This window comes from Aquarana catesbeiana, linkage group LG04 (assembly GCF_042186555.1).
Source record: "Aquarana catesbeiana isolate 2022-GZ linkage group LG04, ASM4218655v1, whole genome shotgun sequence".
NCBI classification, from domain to species: Eukaryota; Metazoa; Chordata; class Amphibia; order Anura; family Ranidae; genus Aquarana; species Aquarana catesbeiana.
This window is the reverse complement of record NC_133327.1, coordinates 134,997,227-135,013,443: the sequence shown is the minus strand read 5'-3', so window position 1 is coordinate 135,013,443 and position 16,217 is coordinate 134,997,227. Positions and strand designations below refer to the sequence as shown.

Here is a 16,217-nt window from a genome sequence, read left to right as displayed (position 1 = left end):
GATACGGTGAACCCTGTCCAGCTCTAGTTCTGCCGCTGGTGGTTTTCCAAGAACTTGGTTCAGGATAGCCGCCACCGTTGCACGGAGATCTGTTCCCATAGTGGCTTCAGGAATGCCGCGGAGGCGTAGGTTATTGCGTCTGCTTCTGTTTTCGCCGTCGTCCAACTTTAATTGTATGTCCACAAGATGGCGGCGGAAGCTACGTTGTTCCTGTTCCATGGCGGTAATCCGGGCGTCCGATGTGGATGCAGAGGTTTCCAGTACCGTGACCCTTTCATCTACTGTATTCACCTGCTGGCGCAGGTCATGTAATTCCCTTGAGAGTGCATTAACAATGGATGCAGCCATTTCCTGTAGATCTTGTCTGGAGGGTAAGCCAGACACTATGTCTCTGAGGGATTCCTCCATGTTACCCCCTGTCTCCCTTGTGTGGCTGGAGCTAAGTTGAGTGTCAGTGATGGGGATCACGGGGGATAAAATAGGAGATGCTGACCTGTCATCTTGGGCCGAGCGGTCTCCTCCTGCATTCGTTCCCGGCTGAGTGCTTTTCTTAGCTGTGGCGGCAGCGTTCGGCGGAGGTACTCGAGGCGGCGCCATCTTGGCCGAGGTGGCCGGGGAGGAGGCAGCGTGTTGCCTAAGGAAATAGTGAGTTATTTCGGGTCCCTTCTGCACCCCTGAGTCCAGCGGGTGTTTGCGGTCCCCTGGCATGAATTCAGGCTCTCTCAGGGCAGGATTACTGTCCGTTCTCAGGGCTTCCCCGCACAGAGCTCCGAGGTGTGCGTCCTCACTCTGCCATCGCTTGTCATTACAATTCTTGATCTAATATTTCACAGCAGGGCCCTGTGAGGGCTTAGTGTTGTGGCAACACCAACACCTAAGGCCACAATTTCTGCAGAGTATATAGGGCAGGTCCCTACTTTCAAACATCCAACTTACAAACGACTCCTACTTGCAAACGGAAGGAGACAACAGGAAGTGAGATTAAATCTACCCCCAGAAAGGGAAATTCTCTCCTGTAAGAGTTAATATGGGAAAAACGTTTCTCCTTTCCACTGATGCTTTATCACCAATCCTTGTCTCACTAAAAACCCCAAATTTTGTAAAAACATTTGTCATTGGGACAGAAAGTGAGGTGAAATCTTCTGAAGAGGAGCACAGACAACAAAACAAATGTCACAGGGGTGATACCCCTTCCCTATGTCTTCCAAAAAGCTTAAAATAGATTTTTTGGCTGGAGCTAAACACGTTAAAAATGAACCAGTTCAAAATTACAAACAGATTCTAATTAACAACAAACCTACAGTCCCTGTCTTGTTTGCACCGCCTGTATACTGCTGTTCAGAGTATATAGGGCCTAGTGGCCCCACACTTTTCCTTTTTTTTTAAATTTGGGTGCGGGGTTCCCCTTAATTGCCATACAAGACCCAAAGGGCCTGGTAATGGACTGGGGAGTACCCCTGATTTTCATCCATATTACCGGGACCCGACATTACATTAAAACAGGCAAGCGGTTTTAAATGACTTTTATTCCTTTAAAAATTTCATTTTGTGCAGGGATTGTTCTAAGCACGGAAAACACGCGCCACATTACAGGCATACTATAGACACCCCCCAGGTACGATATTTAAAGGAATATTTCACTTTTTTAAAAACTTTTTTTTGCATTGATACATGTTCCCTGGGGCAGGACCCGGGTCCCCAAACCCTTTTTAGGACAATACCAGGCAAATTAGCCTTTAAAATTAGCACTTTTGATTTTGAACGTTCGGGTCCCATAGACGTCAATGGGGTTCTAACAATCGTGCGAATCTTCGGCCCGTTCGCAGGTTCTGGTGCAAACCGAACCGGGGGGTGTTCAGCTCATCCCTAATAGGGAGTTATATTTATATATTTTCTTTTTTTTTTTTTTACATACACTTGGTTTGCTCATCCCCATGTGACAGCTAGGAAGGTAGCGCCAATCACCCCAAAGTTGTTCTGACATATCCAGCTGATGACCCCTGCAAAGATTGTTACATCAAGCCTGTTTGACCCTTCAAAATAAAGAGTCCAGGCTCTCTGGTAAGAGTCTATATTGCCTGCAGTGACGGTGCACGCACGAGGTGGAGGCTATCTTTTTTGGATTCAACTACTAATCATGGATATGTGTTTTCTACAGTTGGATTTAATAACCCAAAATTAGATTTTTGTTTAGTGCATCATTATTTTCTACATGTTTATTGTGATTATATCTCACTTTTGTGGTGCCGCTGGGCAATTTACACTGCAATAGTGGCGATTGACATTATTTCTTTTTATGTTTTTACACATGCGCAGTATCCTTCATTTCCTTCATTTTATTTTATTTTTTTGCAGGCTGTTTTCTATTGGGGGAGATTTCCCCCAACTTCCTGCCCTGCATACACAAAAGTAAAAAAGTAAAAAAATACTAAGTGAGAAAAATCCCTTTTTGAAAAGTTGACACCAGAACTAGTGTCTCCAATGGAAGACTTCCCCTTCCTGTTCCGATGATCACTCAGAATTTTGGATTTCGCTTTCACTTCTGGTGACAATGATCACCAGGACATATAGAGAGAATGAATCTACCCATCGAGAACACAGACGGCAAAAAAACCAAGTTAGACTTACCGGTAACTTGTTTTCCAGAAGTCTTTCAGGACAGCACCTGAGAGATAGCGACTCCACCCACCGGAAACAGGAAACACCTTCTTCCTCCAAACTTTAAAGGGAGGCGCCTCCCTACCATACCTCAGTTGTAGTAGAGAAGACCTCCGGCCCCGGCTGGAACACATAAACACATACGTTAGTCACAGCATAGTATATACAATACAATAGGGCGGGATGTTGCTGTCCTGAAAGACTTCTGGAAAACAAGTTACCGGTAAGTCTAACTTGGTTTTTCCCAAGGCGTCTTTCAGGACAGCACCTGAGAGGATAACAGAGACTTACCCCCTTAGGGCGGGACAACAGCTTGCAGGACCTTTCTGCCAAACGCCTGATCATTAGCAGATGTGAGGTCCAGCCTGTAATGTTTCACGAATGTGTGAAAACTTGACCAAGTTGCCGCCTTGCAGATTTGTTCAGGGGTGGCACCAGCTCTCTCTGCCCAAGTGGCCGCTAATGCTCTTGTTGAGTGTGCAGAAATTCCTGCAGGAGGAGACACGCCTGCATGCGAATAAGCCTCTGAAATGGCTAGCTTCAGCCACCTTGCTAAAGAGATTTTAGAAGCCTGGCAACCTTTCCTGTTGCCTGAAAATAACACAAACAGAGAATCTGAACGTCTAAAGAGCTTTGTCTTTTCCAGGTAACATAACAAAACTCTTCTAACATCCAACATGTGAAAACAAGTCTCCTTCTCCCCTACTGGGTTGGGGCAGAAGGTCGGAAGTACAATGTCCTGAACACGATTTTGTACTGAAGCTACCTTTGGTAAGAATTTCTGATCTGTTCTAAGTATAACCCTATCTGGGAAGATAGATAAATAGGGTTCCTTAACTGATAAAGCATTAAGCTCACTGATCCTTCGTGCAGAGACCATGGCAATCAGAAACACAGACTTAAAAGTGAGATATCTAAGTGGCGCTTCTTCCAAAGGTTCAAAGGGACTCCTTGTTAGAGCCTGGAGGACTATCGACAGATCCCATTTGGGAAACAACCTAAGTGGTGCTGGTCTGGATCTCGTAAGGGATCTGAAAAATCTGGTTACCAATGGATCTGAGGCCACAGATCTTTCTAGGAACACTGCTAGCGCAGCCACCTGTACCTTCAAGGTACTAACTGCTAGTCCCTTGTCAGCACCAACCTGTAAAAATTCCAGAATGGTAACGAGACTCCCTGGGTCCTGGTCAGATGAATTACACCACGTATTGTAAACCTTCCAGACCTTGGAATAGATATTTCTAGTCACCCTTTTCCTACTGGATAATAGCGTAGAGATTAACCGGTTGGAAAAACCTTTGCTCCTTAAGAGCTGCTCTTCAGATACCAAGCAGTGAGCGCCAAAGTGGCTACCTCTGGGTGATTTACCGGTCCCTGAAATAGTAAATCGTGCCTGAGGGGCAGATGCCAATAAGGCCTGACCGCCATTTTCAGAACGGTTGAAAACCAAGCCCTTCTTGGCCAAAAGGGCGTGATTAGGACAACCGGTACCGTTTCCCTTTGAATTTTTCTTAATACTAAGGGAATTAACTGAAATGGGGGGAAAGCGTAGCAGAGATGGAATCTCCATGGATACGCCAAGGCATCTGTTCCTAGTGACCCGTCGTGATTGCTTAGGGAAAAAAATTGCGGAACCAAGGCATTCTCCCTTGAGGCGAACAGGTCCACCTCTGGCAGCCCCCACTTCTCGACAATCATGGCGAAAACCTCTGGGTTCAGCGACCATTCTGCTTCCCGAATGGGGTTTCTGCTCAGGAAATCCGCCACTCCGTTCAGGGATCCCTTTAGATGGACTGCTGATAACGACAGCAAGTGTCCTTCTGCCCAACGGAGAATGCTCATGGCTAGTACTTGCAGCGATTTGCTCCTTGTACCTCCCTGCCTGTTTATGTAAGCCACTGCCGTGGCATTGTCTGTTAGTATTTGAACATGCTGGGCCTGAAGCCCCTGAGCAAATGACCTCAGAGCCAAGTCGATCGCCTTGAGCTCTCTCCAGTTTGAGGACTTGGTCGCCTCTTTCCTGGACCAGTTTCCCTGAGTGAAACCTTTTTCTAGGTGGGCTCCCCAACCCCAGGAACTGGCATCGGTTGTCAGCCTTTTTTCGATTGGAAAGGCCCAGACCAACCCCTCCGATAGGATATCCTGCCTTTTCCACCACCATAGTGACCTCTTCACTTGGGTTGGAACTCTTACCTCTGAGTCCAGGGATTCTAAATTGTGATCCCAAGATCTCAGAAGAAAAGCCTGCAGATGTCTGAAGTGTAGTCTTGCCCACTGAACAGCTGGCATTGACGAAGTCAGAACCCCCAGGGCTGACATGACCAATCTTACCGTCAGCTGCTGGTTGGTCTGCAAAAAAGACACTGTATCCTGGATTTTTCCTTTCTTCTCTGAAGGAAGAAAAATTTTTTGGCTTACCGAATTTATTATATACCCTAGAAACCGAATCTCCTGAGATGGTTCCAGGGAAGATTTTTGGAGATTTAGGATCCAACCTAGAGACTCCAAATGGCTGCATGCTCTGCTTAAATTGCTCCTCAGCTCCTCTCTTGAGGGGGCGAAAAATAGCAGATCGTCTAAGTAAGGAATTACTGCGATTCCCTGAAGACGCAGCGGAGCTAGGGCCTCTGCCATTACTTTGGTAAAAATTCGGGGTGCGGATGATAGCCCGAAGGGTAGGGCTCTGAATTGCAGATGCTGAATTCTGCCTTCCAACCTTACCGCCAACCTGAGAAACCCCTGGGACTGGGATGAGATTGGAATATGCAGGTATGCATCTTTTAAATCCACTGACGCCATGAAACAACCTGGAGTCAGAATATTTCTGGCGGTGAAAATTGAGTCCATCCTGAACCTTCTGTATTTGATGGCTCTGTTTAGTGGCTTTAAATTTAGAATTAAACGAAATCTTCCTGTTGGTTTTTTTACCAGGAAGACATGTGAATAGAAGCCCTCGTGCCATTCCTCTGGTGGCACCGGGATTACTACACCCTGTTGCATTAGTTCCTCCAGAGAGGATTTCATGGCCAGGGCCCTCATTGGATCTCGAGGAGCATTTGTTACCAGAAACCTTCTTGGGGGGCTTCTGGCGAACTCGAGAGTATAACCCTGCGAGAGAGTGGTCAGAATAAACTGATTTGTAGTTATCACTGACCACTGCGGAAGAAACTCTCGTAATCTTCCGCCGACCCGCAGAGATGAGTCATTGTGAGTTTTCGGCCTGTGAAGGAGGACGGAAGAGAATTCCACCTTTGCCCTTCGCCTTTTGCGCAGACCAATTTTTCCTCCTGCCCTGAAACTTACTTTCCTGCTGTTGCTGCTGAGTTTTTTGAGGTCGAAAAAGACGTTTTGGGGTCTGCTTTTTCTTTTTGACCGGAAAGGACTTCTTCTTATCGGCAGTTCTGTCTAGGATATTATCTAGATCTGGGCCAAAAAGAAGGTCACCTGAAAAGGGGATACCACAAAGTTTACTCTTTGAAGCTGTATCACCTGGCCAGGTTTTTAGCCATAAAGCTCTTCTCGCAGCATTTGCTAAAGCTGCAGACCTAGCTGACATCTTGATAGCTTCAGCCGAAGCATCAGCAATATAAGCAACCGCAGAAATCAGGGTAGGAAAGGAATCTAAGATCTCCTGCTTGGGGGAATCTGCCACTATATGAGATCTAAGTTGGTTCACCCAGTATTCCAGATTCCTGGCTACACAGGTTGTGGCCATTGCTGGTTTTAAATTGCTCATGATTGATTGCCATGATCTTTTGAGCAAAAGATCCATGCGTTTGTCCATTGGATCCCTTAGAACACCCATGTCTTCAAAAGACAGGTCTGTGGACCTTGAGACCTGTGAAAAGGCCGCATCCAACCTGGGCACCTTATTCCACACCGCAGAAGGGTCCTCCTCAAAAGGGAAGCGCCTTTTGTGGGCTCTGGAAAAAAAGGGCTTTTTCTCTGGATCTTGCCATTCTTTAGTAATGGCGTCAGAAATGACCGAATGAACTGGAAATGTTCGCCCCTTAGGCTCATTTAACCCTGCATACATGCGGTCATGAAGAGATAACTCCTTCTTTTCCTCACTTAAGCCAAGTGTAACATGGATAGCCTTAAGGAGTCCGTCTACCTCCTCTAGGGAAAGCTTAAATTTGGAAGGAGCCACCTCCGCTTCCTCACCCTCCTCCTCCGAATCCTTAACGGAAGGAGTAGGGGACTGCTCTTCCCTGATAGGGGGGCCTTCAGGTAAAACTTCTACCATGGGGAAAGAAATAGAACCCTGGGAAGCCTCAGAAGTGGATGGCTGACTAGCAGCTGGATTAACTAAAGAGTCACGAAAAGTCTGAATCGTGGCGTATAGTTCCTTCTTTACAGAGGCAACCAGATCATCACAAACCGAAGCTGATTCCTCCTTAACTAAAGAAGTGATGCATGTACTGCATAAGACTTTTTTCCAATTTTCTCCCATTTTGGCCCTGCAAGAAGGACATCTCTTTTTTGGGTCAGAGCTTTTAGCCTGTGAGAGAAAAAACAAAAAAGGGAAAAAAACCAGGGGACCTTTTAGTGAGACCCGGTCTCAGCTACACAAGAATCACCCACAGGTGCACTAAGAAGAAACCAGTCAGCCTCCAGTGCCCAGACAGGCCCCTTGCCACTAGGGGGTAAGAAAAAAGAAAATAGACCAAACCCAGGAAAAGGAAGAAAGGCAGACTTAAACTGCTGCTCCTACCTGAGCTTTACTGGCGCCTGTGCCTGTCCCCACCGCTGCAGACGCTGAGTCCTCCATCTCTGGTGTGCAGCTCTCCACCTGTGGCTTCATATGCCGCTTCCGGACTCCCATAGTGCATCTGCACCGGACCGGAAGCGGAAGTAGGCGCCAGTTCCTGTCCTCCCTCCTCCCCTCTCGCATCCACGCCGGAAATGACGCTTCTGCTGACCCAGTGACCCGCCTTGTCACTTCCGCCGCGCCTGCCGGCCAAAAAAACATGGCGGCGGCGCACGCGCACCGCCGCTCCTATGACCGCGCGGATCACCGGGTCTACGGCTCTCCCCGAGCACCAGGAGGGGAAGAGGAGCCCGATTGCTACCGCTGCCAAGGCTTGGGTAGGCCGGGAGGACAGCGGGTCTCCAAAAAGGAGGAAAAAATGAAAAAGAAGCCCTGTCTCCCAGGCATCTGAGAGACCTTGACTCCCCTTCAAAAAGATGTTCCCTCCGGGCCGGAGGAAACACAAAAACTGAGGTATGGTAGGGAGGCGCCTCCCTTTAAAGTTTGGAGGAAGAAGGTGTTTCCTGTTTCCGGTGGGTGGAGTCACTATCTCTCAGGTGCTGTCCTGAAAGACGCCTTGGGAAAAATAAGACTGCACTACAAAAGATTAAAGTGGTTGTAAACCCTTTACAACCACTTTTTGCTACAGGTAAGCCTATAATAAGGCTTAGCTGTAGCAACCCCGGATATCTCAAACCTGCAGAGTTTAGGAGATATCCCCTGTATCTGCATGTGCTGACGTCAGCGGCACATGCGCACTGAAGCAATGGCACGTACGTGCCGCTGCTTCAGTGAGTGTGCCGTTACTGGCGGGAGTGACATCACCAAGGCTCCAGCCAATCACAGCGCCAGAGGCTGCGCTACCCGGAAGTAACTCCGGGAGCGATGTTGCCGGCCGGAGCAGTGTACGAGGACTGCTGTGGGGGCTTCGATTTAAAGTGATTCATAATGAGCTAGTATGTTATGCATACTAGCTCATTATGCCTTTGTCTTGCAGGTTTTTTTGTTCGTGGGTTTACAAACCACCTTAAATGCTCGTTTCTGCCTGGAGTACCAGTAACAAGCAGATTAGCTTACAGGTGAAGGTTCTCATTTATCCAGGTCATGATATATCCAGTAGCAGCATTTATGAACAAGCTAAAAAAAAACCCATCTTCAACATTACAGAACAAGTCAGGTTACATGAGACTACTACTAGACATTTATTTAGCTCATCTCCCACTTCCACAGGCTCCTCCTTCCATGCGACCATTCTCCCAAAGCCTCTTCCCTTCAGCAATCTGACTAGTGGTTGCAACTGTGACGTCATCATATATAATACAAGATCATCAGTCCTGAATTGTAAATGAGGACACCCAGGGCCGGCTCACAACCCAGAGCTCAGACTGCCGGGATAGCCAGAGATAAGCTAACTAAAGCTACTTTTTACTGGTACCCTACTTTAAAAATGAGCACTTAAACCTTTGGAGGAGCCCCACTACCAGGGAAGTCATTTCATATTTCTGAAGTTCAGCTTTAATGATAGCATAATGATGTAGCACCCAATTTAATTGCAATTGTGTGATTGACAAACACAGATAAGGCAGTCATTTTTACACACAGACGCCATGTGCAGTTTAAGTTGTGTGAAAACCTTTACAAACTTTCTTTTCCTGGTGTTTGCCCTCAGACGTGTCCAAGTCACTGGTTTCTGCTTTGCGTTTGCCACTGGAGTTGCCATTTGGAGATCTTGTTTCAGGAGAGGGTCCAGCTGGGGCTGAAAAACATTGATTACCTTAATGCAAAATCTCTAAACTGGGTTATAAAATACAAATTTTAATTTTTCAATATATACAGTATGTTTAATGTAACTGACAAAGCGTATCTGAACCCCAAAAATTGAATCTAATGCATTGCAGCTTACCAGTCCTCCAATGTGGTTGCTGTATTCGTTTATTCAAGCTTTCCCCTTTTTACTTTCACCTGGTGATCCTGCCAATAACACTATAATAATAATAAACACATATCTCCACTTCATCTTTTGAACAGGCACAACTGTTGTGCATTTGTTGTGTATTTGTCTGCCCTTGCCCATTTCCATTTTATGGTAGATTGGTGGGATTTGTGGTTTCCACAAGAAAGATAACATAGCTAATGCTTTCTTTTCAGCTCAGGATGTGACAATGACATGGCATTTTCTGTACTTGATGAAAATGTTCTCAGCCTAAAAACTACTGCAACCACCACATCTAAAGACTGGTAAATTGTATTATATTATTTTTGTTTGGATAGGCTTTAGAACATACTTATCCAATCATGGCACAAATCAATCTATGTGGAGATTTATTATCATTTCTTTTCTGTACTGGTGACAATGCAGTTACCGGCAGAGAAAGTGAAATTTCATGAACTGGGATATTTTTAATGTGCACCTTTCTCTGTAGCTCAATTGGGAAGACTTTCTATCACAATTTTACTTAAAAGCGGAGTTCCGCCGAAAAAAAAAAAAAATTAAAAAAGTCAGCAGCTACAAATACTGCAATTGTTGACTTTTAATAATCTGACACTAACCTGTCCCACGGTCCAGCGGGGAACGAATGCAATGCTTGTCTCCCCCTCCTCTCTTTGGCGCCGACATTGGCACTGTGGGCGCCCGGCTGTGGCTTCACAACCGGGCACGCACTGCACATGCCGTGCTGTGACTGGCCAGGCAATCATCTGGGACCTGGGATGTGTCCCAGATGATTGTCAAGAGGGAGGGGGGAGAGGTGATCTTCCTTCAGGCGCCCCAGGAGGAAGTGGGAGCTGGAACCTTCTAAAAAAGAGTGTTTCCGCTCCCCCCCCCAAAAAAAATTACATGCTAAATGTGGCATGTCAGGGGTCAGCCTCCCTTAAAGCAGAAGTTCCATTTTTGGGTGGAACGCCGCTTTAACACAGCCTCAGACAGCTAGAAAGGGGTTAAACCTTTAAGGGGTTTGGCATTCCGGGAGGTGGGGCTGGTGACCATGTGACAGCCCTGATTGGAAGTCACGGCGATCGAAAAACTCCAGATCGGGTGCTTTTCGTGAGCCACTGGTCACTGTGCTGGAAGTGCGAAGGGCGCGTGCTCTCGGCACAGCTCTATCGGCGCTAATGCATGCAAATATGCGACCCCCTTTGGCCCTAGGGCCCGGCCGGCAAAAGGCTGCATATTTGTGAGCGGTCGGCGCCTAGGGGTTAAAGGAGATCTATGGTCATGGCACTTTTATACCTCTCAGTACTGTAATAACAATACAAGCAATAGTTATTTTTAACAATCCAAAATAAAGAGTAGTATAAAAGTATTTAAGAGATGCCTGTCTACTGGTCATCCATTTCCACAACCTTTTAGATTACCTGTTCGGTTAAACAGCGATTGCATTAAGATGCGGTCACTGTTTGGGGATTCTAACAGGTGCAGGTGCTGTAGATGGCATTGCAGATTCATCTATCCATACTATTCAGTGTGGATGGGGAAAATCAAGTGATTTTTCTAGTTGTGTGGCTGACTAAGAGAAACTGTAATGCACATGACCAGTGCAAAATGGAACAAAACCCTCCTATCCTTTATAGCTAAGGAAGCTGCCACCTTAGCCTCTGATCTGAAGTTTTTATGGTACTACACATGATTAGCTATGACACCGGCCACTTGGTGGCTTGACAGTTCAGTTGAGCGCTAAGAATAAAGGCAGGAACTGGCCGAGAGTCGAACCTTTAACCACTTCAGCCCCAGAAGAACTTACCCCCTTCCTGACCAGAGCACTTTTTGTGATTCGGCACTGCGTCGCTTTAACTGACAATTGCGAGGTCGTGTGACGTTGTACCCAAACAAAATTGATGTCCTTTTTTTCCCACAAATAGAGCTTTCTTTTGGTGGTATTTGATCACTTCTGTGGTTTTTATTTTTTGCGCTATAAACAAAAATAGAGCGACAATTTTGAAAAAAAACGCATTATTTTTTACTTTTTGCTATAATAAATATCCCCCAAAAATATATAAAAAAAACAATTTTTTTTCCTCAGTTTAGGCCGATACGTATTCTTCTACATATTTTTGGTAAAAAAAAAAAAAAAAAAAAAAAAAAAATCGCAATAAAGCGATTATTGATCAGTTTGAGCAAAATTTATAGCGTTTACAAAATAGGGGATAGTTTTTTGGCATTTTTATTAATAATTTATTTATTTTTTTAAATGGCGGTGATCAGCGATTTTTATCATGACTGTGACATTATGGCGGACACATCGGACATTTTTGGGACCATTGTCATTTATACAGCAATCAGTGCTATAAAAATGCACCGATTTCTGTGTAAATGACACTGGCAGTGAAGAGGTTAACCACTAGGGGGCGGGGAGGGGTTAAATCAGTACTAGGGAGTGATTACTGTCAGGGGGATGGGCTGAGAGTGTGACGTCACTGATCTCTGCTCCGATGACAGGGAGCAGAGATCGAGTGACACTGTCACTAGGCAGAACGGGGAGATGCTGTTTACATCAGCATCTCCCCGTTCTTTCTCCCCGTGAGGCGTTCGCGTGTATGCCCGCGGCGATCGAGTCCGCGGGACCCGACTCACGGAGCTTGCCGCGGGCGCGAGCACCAGCTGGCCGCCTCTTAAAGGGCAACGTACAGGTACGTGATTTTGCCTGTACGAGCCCTTCTGCAGCAGTATTTGTGCGTGAGGCGGTCGGCAAGCGGTTGAACGAGCAGGCTGAATGCACCAAGTTGATTGATTGGGCAACCGGTGGTTGCCAGAAAGAATTTGCTCCGTGTATGGCTGGCCTTACATAAGCAAACTGATAACTACAATGGTTATCATTCATGACAAACCTTGAAAGTAACGGTTTTGGAAAACCGTTAAATTGAGGGTTTTAGTTCCAATTTAAAGCATAACTAAACATATAACTGAAAAATTCTAAGCATGCAGCTGTTTATTGCCGAAAACATACTATGTCTCTTCTACAATAGGGGCCGGTTCCCACCATTCAAAACGCAGTCCATTTGCGATCTGCAGCAGGTGCCCATAATAAATTCATGATACCCCAAATGCAGGTCGCAAAAGCAGTGCATCTGCCCGCACCAGATTGCATGGTACAAAAGAACCATGTGATCTGGTTGCAGCGAGTTTCTAAAAGGTGTGGCGTGATTTTAGCCTATTCAGAATGAATGGGCTGAAATTGCACCGCACAGAACTGCATGTGAATCGCACAGCATGTTCTTGTGTGGGCATGGTGAGAATCATCCCTAAAACACTTACCTGCCTGCTTGCAGTTTTCTACTGAATGTATACCGAGTTGCACTTGCACAGCTCAGCATGCGTTCCTCACATTACTAGAATATGGAGGCGAGTATTTTGGGGCATTAAGTTCCACTTTAAACCCAAAACAGTTACATGCCGTGAATGATAGCTGTCACGGTTGCTTGTGTACTCATCTTAACCACTTGCCGACCGCCTCACGCAGATATACGTCTGCAGAATGGCACGGGCAGGCAAAATCACGTACCTGATTGCCTTCCCGCGGGCGGGGTCTGATCGGACCCCCCCCCCCCGGTGCCCGAGGCGGTCGGCTTTGGTCTGGGAGCGTTCAGTGATGAGGGGGAGGCCATCCATTCGTGGCCCCCCCCCCCCTTGCGATCGCTCCCAGCGAATCAGAATCTTCCCCTGCCTCTCTGTGTAGTACACAGAGGCAGAGGATGTGATGTCATCTCTCCTCGGCTCGGCAGTTTCCGTTACGGCGCCGAGGAGAGAAGTCATCTGAGTGAGTTGCACAACACACACAGTAGAACATGCCAGGCACACATAACACCCCCGACCCCCCCCCAATCACCCCTCCCCCCCGTCATACTGACACCAAGCAGTTTTTTTTTTTTTTCAGATTACTGCATGGTGTCAGTTTGTGACAGTTAGTGTGTTAGGGCAGTGAGTATTACCCCCCTTTAGGTCTAGGATACCCCCCTAACCCCCCCTAATAAAGTTTTAACCCCTTGATCACCCCCCCGTCACCAGTGTCGCTAAGCGATCATTTTTCTGATCGCTGTATTAGTGTCGCTGGTGATGTTAGTTAGGGAGGTAAATATTTAGGTTCGCCGTCAGCGTTTTATAGCGACAGGGACCCCCATATACTATCGAATAAAGGTTTTAATCCCTTGATTGCCCCCTAGTTAACCCTTTCACCACTGATCACCGTATAACCCGCTACGGGTGACGCTGGTTAGTTCGTTTATTTTTTATAGTGTCAGGGCACCCACCGTTTATTACAGAATAAAGGTTTAGCCCCCTGATCACCCGGCGGTGATATGTGTCGCCCCAGGCAGCGTCAGATAGTACTGCTAACACCCACGCACGCAGCATACGCCTCCCTTAGTGGTATAGTATCTGATCCGATCAGATCTATACTAGCGTCCCCAGCAGTTTAGGGTTCCCAAAAACGCAGTGTTAGCGGGATCAGCCCAGATATCTGCTAGCACCTGCGTTTTGCCCCTCCGCCCGGCCCAGCCCACCCAAGTGCAGTATCGGTCGATCACTGTCACTTACAAAACACTAAACACATAAATGCAGCTTCGCAGAGTCAGGCCTGATCCCTGCGATCGCTAACAGTTTTTTTGGTAGCGTTTTGGTGAACTGGCAAGCGCCAGCGGCCTAGTACACCCCGGTCGTAGTCAAACCAGCACTGCAGTAACACTTGGTGACGTGGCGAGTCCCATAAGTGCAGTTCAAGCTGGTGAGGTGGCAAGCACAAGTAGTGTCCCGCTGCCACCAAAAAGACAAACACAGGCCCGTCGTGCCCATAATGCCCTTCCTGCTGCATTCGCCAATCCTAATTGGGAACCCACCGCTTCTGCAGCGCCCGTACTTCCCCCATTCACATCCCCAAGCAAATGCAGTCGGCTGCATGAGAGGCATTTTCTTTATGTCCTCCCGAGTACCCCTACCCAACGAACCCCCCCCAAAAAAGATGTCGTGTCTGCAGCAAGCGCAGATATAGGCGTGACACCCGCTATTATTGTCCCTCCTATCTTGATCTTTGCATTGGTGAATGTTTTGAACGCTACCATTCACTAGTTGAGTATTAGCGTAGGGTACAGCATTGCACAGACTAGGCACACTTTCACAGGGTCTCCCAAGATGCCATCGCATTTTGAGAGACCCGAACCTGGAACCGGTTACAGTTATAAAAGTTACAGTTACAAAAAAAAAAGTGTAAAAAAAAAAAAAAAACCAAACAAAAATATAAAATGAAAAAAAATAGTTGTCGTTTTACTGTTCTCTCTCTCTCTCTCTCTCTATTCTCTCTCTATTGTTCTGCTCTTTTTTACTGTATTCTATTCTGCAATGTTTTATTGTTATTATGTTTTATCATGTTTGCTTTTCAGGTATGCAATTTTTTATACTTTACCGTTTACTGTGCTTTATTGTTAACCATTTTTTTGTCTTCAGGTACGCCATTCACGGCTTTGAGTGGTTATACCAGAATGATGCCTGCAGGTTTAGGTATCATCTTGGTATCATTCTTTTCAGCCAGCGGTGGGCTTTCATGTAAAAGCAATCCTAGCGGCTACTTAGCCTCTAGACTGCTTTTAGAAGCAGTGGGAGGGAATGCCCCCCCCACCGTCTTCCGTGTTTTTCTCTGGCTCTCCTGTCTCAACAGGGAAACTGAGAATGCAGCCGGTGATTCAGTAGGCTGACCATAGAGCTGATCAGAGACCAGAGTGGCTCCAAACAGCTCTATGGCCTAAGAAACCGGAAGCTACGAGCATTTCATGACTTAGATTTCGCCGGATGTAAACAGCGCCATTGGGAAATTGGGGAAGCATTTTATCACACCGATCTTGGTGTGGTCAGATGCTTTGAGGGCAGAGGAGAAATCTAGGGTCTAATAGACCCCAATTTTTTCAAAAAAAGAGTACCGGTCACTACCTATTGCTATCATAGGGAATATTTACATTTCCTGAGATAACAATAAAAATGATTTAAAAAAAAAAAATTATATTATATATATATATATATATATATATGCTTAAAAATAAGATTAAAAAAAAAATAATAAAAAAAAAAAAAAAAAAAGCACCCCTGTCCCCCCTGCTCTCGCGCTAAGGCGAACGCAAGCGTCGGTCTGGCGTCAAATGTAAACAGCAATTGCACCATGCATGTGAGGTATCACCGCGAAGGTCAGATCGAGGGCAGTATTTTTAGCAGTAGACCTCCTCTGTAAATTTAAAGTGGTAACCTGTAAAGGCTTTTAAAAATGTATTAATTTTGTTGCCACTGCACGTTTGTGCGCAATTTTAAAGCATGTCATGTTTGGTATCCATGTACTCGGCCTAAGATCATCTTTTTTATTTCATCAAACATTTGGCCAATATAGTGTGTTTTAGTGCATTAAAATTTAAAAGCGTGTTTTTTCCCCAAAAAATGCGTTTGAAAAATCGCTGCGCAAATACTGTGTGAAAAAAAAAATGAAACACCCACCATTTTAATCTGTAGGGCATTTGCTTTAAAAAAAATATATATAATGTTTGGGGGTTCAAAGTAATTTTTTTGCAAAAAAAAATAACTTTTTCATGTAAACAATGAGTGTCAGAAAGGGCTTTGTCTTCAAGTGGTTAGAAGAGTGAGTGATGTGTGACATAAGCTTCTAAATGTTGTGCATAAAATGCCAGGACAGTTCAAACCCCCCCCAAATGACCCCATTTTGGAAGGTAGACACCCCAAGCTATTTGCTGAGAGGCATGTCGAGTCCATGGAATATTTTATATTGCGACACAAGTTGCGGGAAAGAGACAATTTTTTTTTTTTTTTTTTTTGCACAAAGTT

At 45.9% G+C, this 16,217-nt stretch overlaps 1 protein-coding gene across 2 annotated transcripts in view; it reads right to left on the bottom strand.

The window, feature by feature from the left end:
• The window catches only part of ILKAP (ILK associated serine/threonine phosphatase), a 90,638-nt gene that overhangs the window by 53,169 nt on the left and 21,252 nt on the right, over positions 1-16,217 (bottom strand). Inside the window, exon 2 of one of the 2 annotated variants that reach the window (XM_073625692.1) lies at positions 9,042-9,164. In XM_073625692.1, the coding sequence (XP_073481793.1) occupies positions 9,042-9,164 (123 nt within the window). The remainder of the gene's footprint in view (positions 1-9,041; positions 9,165-16,217) is intronic. The other variant, XM_073625693.1, reaches the window with a different exon arrangement.